The following is a 13473-nucleotide window of genomic DNA, read 5'->3' on the forward strand; positions in this document are numbered from 1 at the left end:
ACGATTCATGTCTATTAATATATTTGGTGGGTATCCATGATGTATTACAGTAAAAGTAACCAAAATAAAGGGTGATCAGGACCCCTAAGTCAAGAGCTCTTGTTGTATTACTCTAAAGGGGTTTGTTTTACCAATTTGTAGATTCAGTTAATTGCTTCCTGAACTCTAACATTCTTAAAGTTATCTCTAATAACATGTCTGATCAAAGAATAATGATTTGCAGCCTTACCTGGAGACTCTTAAAACTTTTCATATGGCACAATTCACATGGTAATCACATCCCAGATGGGAAGTGCATTCAAGGGGCCAAGTTTCAGCTGTGCTCCTCCTCCCATCCCTCTCCTTCCCGGATTGGACCTGCTCGAGCACTGCACCGTCGTTTCATGAGAAAGAGGGGGCTGGTCCGAGAGTTTCCTGATCCTCTCTGTCTAGCCTCGGTCTGACCGGACAGGCGAAAAACACTTCGGGATTTCCAGAACAAAAGCAACAACGTATAATACAGACCAGCTGAAGTGGCGTATCCACATACAACCTTGAGAAACATTCAAGCGGTGAGTTGCTGTTTCACGCGAACTGCTACAGTTTACATTCGTGAAGTTTTTAAAGCGTAGCCGAGACGAGGCTTGTTATTGGACCCTGAAAGCCACGCGATGGGTCAGGCGATTTTGTTTAACGTCGCGTTCACATTATTTGAAGCATTAGTTTTGAACGAGGTTCAACTGGGAATTTGTGGTTAAGTGTAACAACGGGAGTTTGTTTATGTGCGTAAATGAAGCGTGAGCGGATCCTGCGCCACGAAATGGATTGTGTACAATAACTCTTTTGGCATACACCCTGGTTTGTTATAGAAGCATTCGGCCCACGATGGCCCTTACACCTGCTTACTGTTTGTTGGATAAATACACACAGTAGTGATCTCATCTCACACCCTACGATCTGCGTCAAAAGTTCCCCACATAAGCTGATTATAATAGAGGCCATGGACAAACATCGGCCAATGACGCAATTTCCAACAAGTCTAACCAAGTTTTAGAGTAAACTGCAATGTATTTCTGTTTTATAGAGTGCATGTATGATAGACCATTGTTCATGTTCACAAATTATATTAAAATAATCTCATATAATTTATTAATTAATTTGGACCATATTGATATTGAGTATATCACATTTCAGACTAAACTTTGGAAAATATGTGAACTTGTGAATCTATTTGTAAAATATATATTTCACAAGTTCATATATTTGTAAGTTGGACACTAAAGTACAAATGGTAACGTTGCTAAACAATGTGATGACAAAAGCTACTCTGACTTCAAGGGACTTTACGCTTAGTCGAGTCATTCCAAGTCATCATCTGATAAATGAGGTCACCACAGGCGGTCTGGAATTTATCCTGTCAAGTTCACCTCCAACTTGTTTTGTAGATGACTGGCCTGCTTGTTGCGTGTAGTGGTAACATTGGTAAAGCCTTTCCAATCAGTAGCCTATTGCCTAACTGTGCTCAAGTAGACTACTGGGAAAATCAGTTTCTGTGGTTCACAGTTCAGCTTTGTTTTGGGCTCATTAAAGTCATAGGATGCTGCTTCAGCAAGCTAAAACTTAAAGGGTTAGTTCACCCCAAAATTAAAATTATCCCAACATTTACTTTTACTCACCCTCAAGCCACCCTAGGTGTATATGACTTTCTTCTTTCAGCCAAACACAATCAGTTATATTAAAACATATCCTGGTTCTTCCAAGCTTTATAATGGGAGTGAATGATACTGGGAAGTGCATCCATCCATCATAAAAGTAATTCATAAGGCTACAGGGGTTAATAAAGACCTTCTGAAGTGAAGCGATGTGTTTTTGTAAGAACAATATCCATATTTATAACTTTATAAACCATAATCACTGGCTTCCGGTAACAACCTTACACAAGGCTGAGTGAACTCTGACCCGACATATTGGCGCATGCGGAAGCGCAGAAGATCACAAATTAGAAGTCTAAAACGAGATTTTTTTTTTTAAGAGAAATGTCAGAGGATTTTGATACAAGAGAAGATGAGCTTGAGTTTGTTGCTCAGCCCTATATGTTTAAACTGCGAAAGGCGTCTACTTTCATCTAAGCTTACGCTACTCCTACATCCTATGTCATTCGTCTGGTCAGCGGTCACTCTTCCGTCAGAAGCTTCTTACCGGAAGCCAGTGATTTAAAGTTTTTTGTTAAAAATATGGATATTTTTTATACAAAAATGCATTGCTTCACATCAAAAGGCCTTTATTAACCCCCTGGAGGCATATGGATTTTTTTTTGATGGATGTCCTTTTTTGGGCTTCAAAATCAAGGGTACTATTCACTCCCATTATAAAGCTTGGAAGAGCCAGGATATTTTTTTTATATAACTGATTGTGTTTGGCTGAAAGAAGAAAGTCATGTACACCTAGGATGGCTTGAAGGCAAGTGAATTATGGGATAATTTTCATTTTTGGATGAACTAACCCCTTAAGGTACTGTGTTCAATTAGAAATTGTAGACCATAAGCAGTTAAGGTGTCTTAGTCATGACAAACACTGAGAAATCATCTCATGATTAGACAACGTTTTTAGCACAGACCCAATTTAAGTTAACCAACGTGTTGTGTTCTCTGTAGACTGAGCTGTGTTAGGTAGGCATCTAGGCAAACAGCAAAACTGGCAAACAAACCAGCTTGACAAATTGCACTAACTTTTGTTACCTTTATTTAACCGAGACCGACTCCTACTATCCCTTTGGCCATCTGTTGGAAGGTTAAACGAACTTCTATATGGTTCTAGGGGGTTAGGCAAACGGGGGAAGTGGACCATTACGTGCACTGGAAAGGGGCAAGAGAGCTGTGAAGGGCAGGGCCCCCATCTCTTTTGCCCAAGTCTGCCAAAGTGGGGGTTGGGTGTGCATTGGTGTAGAGTATACGACAGGCTTTAATAAAAGGCTAATGTGTGGAAGAGAACGGCAGGGGGAAGGGGGTGACATCTGTCCTTCTTTCAACTTTAGAGAGGAAAGTCAGTGGCTGGACTGTAGACTTGACCATAAAGTTCCAGTTTAATGACTTTTAGGGAGTTTGATGAATGGGGTTCCTTGAAACTCACTCTGGATAGGCATCAATAATGTAAGATTTGAGGTTAAGTTGGCTGGATCTTGCAAATGCTTTGAACAATTCTGTTGTAGATTTGACCAATCAAAGTCTGACCAGAACCCCACCCCTCCCCAAAGCATCATCCTTGCACCCATCAGCAAGCAACAGCCTACCACCCCCCAGCATTCCAACCTCTTCACCCCTCACAAATCTGGCTTACAAACAACAAGCAGGATTTTAAGTTCGCAAAAATGAACTGTTCAAAAAAAGGCATGTACTGTAGTGGATATGCCCTACTATGCTGTGTGATGGCGCTTATGAGGGCAACTGCAGTTTCTAATCTGGCCATTTCACAATGAGTGTAAAAGTCACAATTTGGGCCTTGATTGACTTTCATTCATCAATGAAGTGCTGCACTGGTCAGCTTTGACCAGTTTTACACACACCCCTAACCAAAAAAAAAAAAAAAAACTCAAATGACAACAAATCCAGATTGTACTGGTTCCATTTTACATTTGAGTAGTTTGATATTTTACCAAAACAAATTATGAGACTAAACTTACCATTAGGAATATACATATTTTAATATATATTTAAAATGCTTTTTAAATTGTATTCATTGTCAATTGACTCAGTTTCTTTGTCATTCTTTCAGTCTGTGGCAATAGAGGTGTGACATCTCTGATGGCGACGCACACTGACCATGACTTGAAAGTTATCTCTCCGAGAGGGGTGGCAGCAAAAAGACAAGACGGAAACCTCACCAGTCCACGGCTGCAAAAATCACCACACCACAATTCCGACGGAAAGGAACATGCAAGCCCCTCTAATTGCAGACCAAGAGAGAGCAATGGCAGCGCTGCAGTAAGCTTCAGCACAAATAATAACTCTGTAGTATGTCTTCCATTGGTATCTGAAGGACTGAAGCTAGTGTGGACCCAGTCCGATCAAACACGTGAGTTGGATAGTGTCCCTGAACTTGTTCAGGCCTTCAACACCTTCCCCTATCCAACATCTCAAGAGGTCAGCACTCTTGCCCGTGTCTGTGCTCTTCCCCTAGATAAAGTCAAAGTGTGGTTCATGGTGCAACGCATCAAGTATGGAATCAGCTGGGCATCGGAGGACATTGAAGAGACACGGCGTAAGCTGGCTAGGCCTGGGGAAACAAGTGAGACGCACAAAGAGAGCACTATGAAAAGGAAAAAGGGAATTGAGGATTTTAAAGAAACAGAAGACCACGTAGAAGATCTAGCGCAAAGTCCACAAGTGCCTCGCAAAAGACATAAAATTGAAAGCACGGAACCAGCAAAGCTCTCTCCTGCTCCCTCACGTTTCCGTTCATCTCTCCCTCCTCCTCAGGATTCGTACTACTACCGACAACCAGTAGAAATGCCCGAAACACCTCAAGCAGCTACCCCACCTACTTCTATAGAATCTCCTGTTGGATCTGAGCAGCCACGGCATGGTCGCTACAAAAAGTCCAAAGCCCAGTTAGCTGCATTGCGTAAGAGTTTCCTACAGGAGAACTGGCCTGATGAGACAGAGCTCCAGCGTTTACAAGAGGAGACGGGCCTAACTCGTAATGAGATTCGAAAATGGTTTAGTGACAGTCGCTACCAGCTGCGAAATGGTAGGGGATTGACAACGTCATTCTCTGCTTCTCAAGGAGAAAAAAATGAACCCAACTGTAGTCTATTACTTCAGTCTCAGGAGGTTCAGCCTCTTCCTCTCACCACTAAAAAGCAAACTACAAAGCATGCTGACAATGAAGGCAAAGAACAGACCAGACAAAGAACAGGATTGCGAAAGAATCGGCAGAGGAGCTCTCAGTTTTTCCAGCTTTTCCTGTCTAACACTCTTGAGGCATTTGAAGATGGAGCAATAGAAGATGAGGAGAAATGTTCGGAGGAAAGTGAGATTCAGAATAATGATGAAGTAGGAAGCGAACAGGAAAGTGAGGGACATTGTGTGACACCTCCGGAGCCAGCTGCACCCACTTCCTCTTCTTCTTCTCCATCCATCACCCCATCAAAAAAACACTCAGCCAGGTCGTCGAAATCTGCACGCTCTGTCAAAGCAAACACTTTGAACAACTCCCTAAACCCCTTGGACAACTCTTCACCTTCTTCAGTATTAACAGTGGCTGGACGACCAAGGAAAACAAAAGAGCAACTGGCCATCCTAAAGGAATACTTCCATAAATGCCCATGGCCAAAGAGTGAATTATACACACAGCTAGTAGAAATAACATCTTTGCCTCGTGCTGACATTATCCAGTGGTTTGGGGACACGCGTTATGCTGTAAAAAATGGCCATGTACGCTGGGTGCATGCTGACGTGCGTGGACAAGTGCTTGCCGAGATAGCATTGTTACAAAGTGGAGGGGCTGCTGCCGATGCCAGTGGAACCCCAGGAAGCGAAGGCAACAGGAAACGTAAGTCACAAGGGAACAGCACAACAAAAACACAGAAGTCTGCAACGGATTCTGTAGACATCAGTCCGTTGGAGCTGTATTATCAACAGACGGGACCATTACAAGAGAAAGACCTTGACCATCTCTGCCGAAAGTCAAAAATGAGTTACCAACTGGTGCGGGACTGGTTTGCGTCTAAAGACAGTACAACACTGGACAAAGAGCACACAGTTATAGATTAATATAAAGAAAACCGTTTGTGATCATGTCTGTTAATCTGCTGTGGGTCCTGTAATTAGGCAAGACTCGTTTGAAGGCACAGTATCATGCAATGCCCTCTTTTCCACTGTTAAAAAATAGCAATGTGAAGTATTTTCTTCAACGGTCACTACATCATTTGTTACCTATTCGACAGGCAGTATTGAAAATGCAAAATTGTAATGTATTTTTGGTCTTTACTGACTACTTGACTACATTCACTGCAAAGTATTACCCTTATTATGCTATTAATGTTAGTAATCTTTTAGAGCCTTAATTGCTGCTTCTTAGAACTGACATGATGGTCAAACTGTTTATTTCCAGAAACTTTGGTTTGGTTATCTTTTAGGTACTGTAGTTTAGATTTTTGGGCCAGAAATGTTAGCAATGTGAGAGTACGTTTTTGTTTAATTAAGAGATCCATATGGCACTGTATATTGACTCCCTCTTAAACAATTTAAACCTTAGGTTTACAATATATATTTTTCCCCTTTCAATGAGCTAACATTCCGCACTTAGAGGTTAATGGATTCATTTCTCTAATCTCTCTACTTCATTATGAATAAACTTTTCATTTGAATACATCCCTACTCCACTGCAGATTTGTTCAGTATCCAATGAAAAGACAACAAAAGCCATGGCTTTTGTAAAATCTTGTGCCTTATTGTCTGTAAATTTGTGTTTCAGGGTGGCAAAATAAAACATGACCGATTATGTTTAACTCACTGTTGCATTCTGTCCAATTATCCTCTTAACATTATCAAATAGATCTCATCAAATGTGGTAATTACTCAACATTTGAATTAGGCAAATGGGGTATGAAATGGGCTTGAACTGCAAATTATTCACAATATTTGGAGTAGAACTATATTTAGTATTAAACTAAGGTTTAAATTAGATCAATATTTCACTTATCAACACAGACACACGAGTGTTGGTTATGTGTGCTAGAAGCTCCGATCTTTTGGTATGCTAAAGTGTGCATTTGTAGAACCATGGCTAAGTTTTGTTACCATAATACAGCTATTATTTATAATTATACAATAAATAAATAATGCTGGAGAGTTATTGAAGACCTTCCTCTTTCTCGTTCCTTTCATATTGTAGGTTTTGTTTGATTTGCTTTCTATTATAATACACTGGGGAAAACAATGCATTTCATTAATTTATTTCTGACATCCTTCTTGTAACTGAGGCAAAAATTTTGATGTGTTTTTGTGTGATGTGTTCAACAAAAATCTTGAATGGAATTGCAATTCCATTTCTATTGGAATAGTTAAGTTTTGTCTATATGCATCATTCATTCTCACAAAAACCTCATTCAATTTTTTTTTTAAACTGTTAAACTGAGGTGCCAAAGTAAATTAAAAACAATTATGACTCATATTGCTTTTATTTGTCACATTTAATTAAACTTATTTTTCAAATAAAAGGCCAATATAATTGTTTACTTATATGATGCAAAGAATATCACCCATCTATTGGGTGATGTAGGTGCTGCATTAGTTATAAAGTAGCTTTCTAATGACCTGTATAAACTACAAATGATTAGTGATTATGGCCGTGGAGACTGGAGTGTAGGTCTCGCCAGAAGCTGGAACTGAAAGTTGTTTGGGGTTGTGTGTTGGGACCTAAAAATTAAAAGGGAAGATAGACAGTGCAATTTCCTAGTGAGAAAACTTTCAATTTGGGGCATAAAAATGTTTAGTCTTGGTAAATGCATAAGACATTACCTTGTCGGAGTGTTAACTGAGCTGGGTGTCCCTTTAAGATAAAAAGAGAACATAAGCATACAAACAGTACAGAGTCTAAACAGTAAAGTGTCCACCTTGAATGACACCATGGATACTTTATGAACTCAAATAATGATATCTGACAGATATGATTAACAATGTCACTATTCGTCACTTACTGAAACCATGTTCATGTACTGAACTAATGCCAGACATAGAGATGGATGACCCTGGGGGTGTCTAGAACAAATAAGTTATTAATGTAAAACAGTCACACAAGGATTGCTTATTTTGCTTATACTGATAACTGACTATATTAAACTAAATAAACTATATACTAGAGTAGAGCAGCTAACTCACTGTCATGCCGAGTCTGGAATGTCTAAACCTCTCCAAAGTGTCCCCCGAACTTGCATGACAATCAGAATGGGATAGTATTATTTGAGGGAAGGCAATTCTACAGTTTAAAAATAATTTAGATGATAGAATGCAACCTACCTGACAGCTCTGGAGCGAGGTGTGACTAGAAATGTAATGGGAAATGAAATGTGATGAGAACAAAATAAAGAGCTTTATAGTGTTTATAAGAAGTGAGGTTTCTGTCTCAAATGAAACTTGCTACCTGGTGATGTGACAGCCACAGGAAGAATCATTCTTGGAGTTCCTCTATATATCGAGAGAATATATTTTAAATGTTTATATTATATTATAGCACACATCTATGCACATAGACAATTATCTGTATTTACCCATTAATTGGAAACCTCCCAGGAGATGTCTGTGTGGAGGGGAGAAAAATGATCACATCTGAAGAGAACGTACCGTAAGTTAGAAGGCAAGTGAGGGACATGCAATAAGAAACTCTCACCCTCCTCTGAGAAAGCGGCTTCTTTAGTTCTTCGTTCTCTAGTTTCAGCTCAGAGACTTGCCTTAAACAAAGCACAAGTAACTAAACAGTCCCATTTTAAGTGCCACGGAATATATCTCAGATCTAATTACCACCTGTAGCACTGATCACGAACTTCTTTCAGCTTTCGTTCCAGTTCCGCAGACCTGCTTCTTAAGAAAGCAATGACTCGCTCCTTCTGCCTTTTCTGAAAATTAGCTATCTGAAACAAACACATCTCCTTAATGTATAACTGGCAGAATTGTGTTTGCTTAGGGTTTGATGTCACTGTGACATATGATGATTTTGTGTACTAGAGTTCACAGCAAATGCTTGTTTGGTTTTCTAGCCTTCCAAAAGTTTTTAATTATAAATGAATTGGGACAAATGAAATGTATTTTGATAAGCAGAAAATGACTGAGACCTGTCCAATATGTTCCAGGCGAGTCTGAACGAGTTTCGCTGGATCTTTGAAAAACATCTTTTCCTGAGGCTTCATCTTCACAAAATGAAAGAATATGTAAGAAACACAGAGGTTTGAAAGAATGGGTAATAAATATTGTTTGTATAGGTAAGTTAAGTTAATATTTTCTCTAACTAATAATAATGCTTTTAACCATAGTGACAAATAATAATAAATATTAAGACTTTGTAATGCATTAAAGGTTTTCATTTTTATTCTAAGCTATTTCAGACAACTCTATCTGCTTTCATCCTCTTTTTATCCAATTTGAAAAATTCTGCACTATACCTCTATTTCATGCAGTTTTTCATTGCTTAAAGGATTAGTTCACCCAAAAATGAAAATGATGTCAGTAATTACTCACCCTCATGTTGTTCTAACACCATAAGACTTTCGTTCATCTTCGGAACACAAATTATGCTACTTTGATTAAATCTGAGAGCTGTCTCACTCCTCCATAGGCTTCTATTACGTGTGATGCTGGCCAATAGTGAGCCTACCTGCTGACATACAACCCAGAAGCTCTGCGCTGTTACACTACGTGAACTCACTCAAGAGACCCACACAGAAGAAAATAAATAGTTTCGTTTTTTTTTCCGCACAATTTTTTTTATAGTCGCTTGATAAACTTATGGTTGAGCCACTGAAGTCACTTGGACTATTTTAAACATTGTCTTTACTAACTTTCTGGGCCGGTAAGTTTCGGTTACAATAGAAGCCTATGGATGAGTGAGACAGCTCTCAGATTTAATCAAAAATATCTTAATTTGTGTTCCGAAGATGAACGAAAAGTCTTACGGGGTTAGAACAACATGAGGGTGAGTAATTACTGACATAATTTTCATTTTTGGGTGAACTAACCCTTTTAGAGAGGTCGACGGTTTAAGAGAAAAAAGCTTCTTAGCATGTAGGCCTACTTATATGTAACATATGACTAGTTGTGTGCTGTATGAAAGAAACCACAGATGACATCAACTGAACTCACTCATTTAGCTGTAACCTCTAGGCTATAACAAAACAGTGTATGGACAGAACTGTATTTAGCACTCGAAGGCCCAGCTCCAAAGTGAGCCATGGGACCCTCAGGGTGGGCTAGAAAGTTGGGGGGTGGGCCACACCCACCAAGGGCCCCCTGTGGAGTAGAGCCAGCAGTGTGAATGTGCCTGAGATCATCTGGTTTCTCAGTAGACTCGACTCACCTGATCAGATATGTGTAGGTAGTTACAGTTGGCATGACAAACTCGGCACTGCCCTTTAGAAAAACAAATTAAACTTTAAGGATTCTCATCTTAGCAAATAATAAAAAGGTACAATTAACGTTATCACAACATGCCGAAATTAACGTATTGTATGTAACGTTATTCTGGACTCACTTGTATTTACGCAGTTCTCACAAAATATATGGCCACAGTTAGACACAACGAATTTTTTTCCTTCTCTCACAAAACAGTTGTTACAGTGAAACCAGTTCATTTCACCACTCTAAAAAATAAAGAAAACAAAGACCACCTCGAAATAAACCCCTAACAGTTAACGTTAGCCATTAACAGAACATATGGAACTAAAAAGGTTTAACGCTACTGGTGTAGAAAATCTCCTAATGCGTTAAAAATGGTCATAGCTCAAAAAAGTTTTACGAGTGGTATGTTTATCTGAATTATTCACCCGTAGTTGATAAAGTAACGTCGTATTACATTTCTCACACTGATTGGCGTTGAGTGAGCATAGGTGTTACGTCACTGGATGGCGCCAAAGTAAAAAAATAAAATAAAACTATTGCGCCATCTCGTGGCCAGTTTAGAGTTAGAAAACTTTAGAGTCTTTAATCCCCATGTACTTCAAAACTGCATGAGAAGCAGTGTCACTTATTTTTCAGCAGCAATTTCAGTTTTCATAATGTTAAGTTTCTGTCCCAGTCAATCACAACATTGTCCACAAACCAATATTCACTATACAGAATAAAGAACAGCATCCACTTTATAATAGTTTATTTCTCTCAAAAACAACAGTTCAACAGGCACAGAGAGCTCCATCCTTAGGACATCCAGAAGAACTCCAGTGGCTTGAAGGAGCCCCTTTGAAAACAATTAAACATGAAACATATCACATAGGAAATGAATAATAATATTAACAGCAGCAAAGATTGCAAACCTTGCCAAATCCATGAGGCATGACCCGGTCCTCAGTTTTCAACAACAAGAGGCCCAAGCACGGAAGTCGAAGTAGAGAAATCTGTAGATGATGCATTTAGTTTATGTCCATTAGTAAAACTCATCGATAAATACTCAAAATGATTCTTCACAAACTCCTGAAATAGTGCCCAAATAATTATTTTTATGGAAGTATCATTTAATCATGGTTTGTCAAGCAAAAACAGAACATTCACCTGCTGTAATTTCTCTTTTCTTTCTTCCTTGACAGTCAGTGTCACAGCAGCTGCAAAGAGAACTCTGGGATGGATCATCAGACAACACCCACCTGCAAAAACAAGAGCCTGCACGTTTCTTTTCTAGCCAACTGGCATCGGTTGTTTCATGAAGAAACTTTTCAATGCAACCTTGAAAAAGGGTTCTTTAGATTAAGTTCTTTTAAGAACGGATCATTGGAAAGTTCGAGGAACCCAACATTTTTGCTCCACTTTTAAAACCCCCCTTTAGGAACCTTTATTTTGAAGAGTATTCAGCATTACATTTTTAAATTATCATACCGTGAGCTTTTCCGGTCATATTGACAAGCTTTATTGCTACCATCCAGGTCTCTTGGGTCCCATGCCACAAGTCTGCAATGCAGGTAGACCTGAGGATGGTGCAAAAGAAAAATAAGACCCAAACAAACACAAACAAACACAAACTCAGAGACAGAGACTTGCATCTTCTCCGATGGCAAACTTGAAAGCTTGAAGACTCAGCCTGATCTCTGACAACTGGTCTCTTGGCAGAAACCTGGAGTTTGTCTTTTTGCTGTCTACCAGACACCTTAAAATAAAAACAAAAAGATAATTACACCGTAATCAAATTTGAAAAGGTAGTAAGGCCAAGAACTGTGCTAATCATCTGTGGAACAGGAAAATATTGTATGGCTCCAGAAAGAGCACAACTCATCTTCGCACATACCCTTTATTGGTAATGAGTGGGTAAATATGAGAATCTGGACCCAATTCTGGTGTTGTGGAGGCCACACATTCATCCAGGAGCAGTATTAATGGCTGATGGGTCTTCTGGTCAAATGAAGCAGCAATTGGGATTGTTGAGCCTAGTGGGAATGTTGTGGTAGTGGCCACAGCACTAAAGTCATCTAGAATTAGAAAATTAGTTAGAAGATAATTCTACATTCAAGAAGAAAGTCAAGAATGTTTCATTACATACAACACATACCCTTCATGAGATTCATACGAAATGACAAGTCTCCCTGGCCATGTGTGTGAAACAGCAGAGGATCATACAGGGGCGGCGTCCAATCTTCTGGCCTGAGAAAAAGGCAGCAGTTTTCAAATCTACATTGACATAGGTCTTCTAGCATAAGACTTGAGCACTTGATCCAGTACTACTAACACTTATCTATTCCAAAAAATAAATTGCCTTGGATTGTACTGTGAAGCAGCACTTACATGCTGTTGTCCTACTGCTAGTTTCATTGCTTCTATTGTTTCTCATTTGTAAGTCGCTTTGGATAAAAGCGTCTGCTAAATGAATAAATGTGTAAATGTGTAAGACGGATTAAAATGGAGCAGTCACCTTTCATATTTACAGGCCACAGGGTAATAAATTGGCGCAGTTTTTGATAACGTTGTAGAAGTGATCTCAGTCTCAAAGACAAGCTCATTAATTGTCACCTATGAAGGGGAAGAGATTGAGAAAAGACTAATGAATAGATTTTAAGTATTTCCTATACACCGTGTATTGCCATCTCAATACATTAAAAACTTAAAGCAACTTTACCACATATATGAACAAGTGTTACTTTTCTCAACACTGCAAAGCTACCCCAATCATAATCATATTTATTTGTGTCAGAGGTACTTTTGATATCCCCAAAAAGATGAGATTTGAATATGACTCAGTGAAGTATAACTTTGTCTCCCCAAGTTATTAGCTAACAACCCAGTGGTTCATACTTCCAAACATACAAGTAAATCAAAAGGCAAATCGGTTTACTTTACAATAAAATTCTTTACTGAACTTACCATCCTCCTAATATCACACGCCCCAAATTCAGCATAGAACACTGCCTCAGACCCTTGAGGTTTTACAGAAACCTGGGTTGGAGGGCAGCCACCCAGGCGGAGAAGGGATGGATCCACTTGAGAGTTTGCTTCAATCCATCGCACAGACATAGAGTTTTTGCCGCATTCCACAGTAATTTCTGAAGGGAGATGAATTTGGAGATGACTTAAGAATTGGTGGTGTGTGCAAAATTCAGCAATAGTGTGCAATGTAGGGTGTTAAAAAGCTCTATCTGCTACAAGAGCCACATATACCTGCTTGAGCTACTATGAAAACAGCCAGACTGCAAAAAACTAGTTTCAAAAGGGAAGACATTTTGACAAAGCTGTTGCATGCTTCAAGCTTATTTATGCATTTTGATTGATAGCTAACCTAATTAAAGGATTCCCATCTGAAACGCAT

The 13473-nt window shown here is 39.2% G+C and overlaps 3 protein-coding genes across 3 annotated transcripts; 1 reads left to right on the plus strand and 2 right to left on the minus strand.

Annotated features, from left to right (window-relative positions):
- The first annotated feature begins 46 nt into the window (after nt 1–46).
- homeza (homeobox and leucine zipper encoding a) lies at nt 47–6350 on the plus strand. Its single transcript, XM_079613942.1, has 2 exons — nt 47–551; nt 3751–6350. The coding sequence occupies exon 2, from the start codon at nt 3780–3782 to the stop codon at nt 5748–5750; it is 1971 nt and encodes a 656-aa protein (XP_079470068.1). The 5' UTR covers nt 47–551; nt 3751–3779; the 3' UTR covers nt 5751–6350.
- Nucleotides 6351–7140: 790 nt separating this feature from the next.
- LOC306999360 (E3 ubiquitin-protein ligase RNF212B-like) lies at nt 7141–10561 on the minus strand. The gene is made up of 12 exons (XM_079613944.1): nt 10222–10561; nt 10048–10100; nt 8810–8884; nt 8502–8608; nt 8368–8428; nt 8249–8277; nt 8122–8165; nt 7998–8022; nt 7860–7908; nt 7679–7739; nt 7500–7530; nt 7141–7397 (listed from the first exon to the last, which is right to left on the minus strand). The coding sequence occupies exons 1-12, from the start codon at nt 10319–10321 to the stop codon at nt 7322–7324; spliced, it is 711 nt and encodes a 236-aa protein (XP_079470070.1). The 5' UTR covers nt 10322–10561; the 3' UTR covers nt 7141–7321.
- A 44-nt stretch (nt 10562–10605) lies between these two features.
- On the minus strand, nt 10606–13416 carry zp3f.1 (zona pellucida glycoprotein 3f, tandem duplicate 1). The gene is made up of 10 exons (XM_079613948.1): nt 13326–13416; nt 13032–13210; nt 12583–12680; nt 12223–12314; nt 11962–12142; nt 11718–11823; nt 11556–11644; nt 11235–11326; nt 11000–11080; nt 10606–10923 (listed from the first exon to the last, which is right to left on the minus strand). Exons 1-9 carry the CDS (start codon nt 13384–13386, stop codon nt 11031–11033), a joined length of 948 nt encoding a protein of 315 aa, XP_079470074.1. The 5' UTR covers nt 13387–13416; the 3' UTR covers nt 10606–10923; nt 11000–11030.
- Nucleotides 13417–13473: the final 57 nt, after the last annotated feature.

This window comes from Phoxinus phoxinus (genome assembly GCF_949152265.1).
Source record: "Phoxinus phoxinus genome assembly, chromosome: 5".
Classification (NCBI taxonomy): Eukaryota; Metazoa; Chordata; class Actinopteri; order Cypriniformes; family Leuciscidae; genus Phoxinus; species Phoxinus phoxinus.

What these genes read in the sequence shown, in the direction of transcription:
- homeza (XM_079613942.1), top strand. Translation starts at nt 3,780, where the DNA reads ATGGCGACGCACACTGACCATGACTTGAAAGTTATCTCTCCGAGAGGG.
- LOC306999360 (XM_079613944.1), bottom strand. Translation starts at nt 10,321, where the DNA reads ATGAACTGGTTTCACTGTAACAACTGTTTTGTGAGAGAAGGAAAAAAA. An exon ending in AGCCGCTTTCTCAGAGGAGG is followed by an intron (nt 8,278 to 8,367) that starts GTGAGAGTTTCT and finishes CCCTCCACACAG; the next exon opens with ACATCTCCTGGGAGGTTTCC. An exon ending in AGTACATGAACATGGTTTCA is followed by an intron (nt 7,531 to 7,678) that starts GTAAGTGACGAA and finishes TTTATCTTAAAG; the next exon opens with GGACACCCAGCTCAGTTAAC.
- zp3f.1 (XM_079613948.1), bottom strand. Translation starts at nt 13,386, where the DNA reads ATGTCTTCCCTTTTGAAACTAGTTTTTTGCAGTCTGGCTGTTTTCATA. An exon ending in CGTGTGATATTAGGAGGATG is followed by an intron (nt 12,681 to 13,031) that starts GTAAGTTCAGTA and finishes TCCCCTTCATAG; the next exon opens with GTGACAATTAATGAGCTTGT. An exon ending in TATGACCGGAAAAGCTCACG is followed by an intron (nt 11,327 to 11,555) that starts GTATGATAATTT and finishes TTGTTTTTGCAG; the next exon opens with GTGGGTGTTGTCTGATGATC.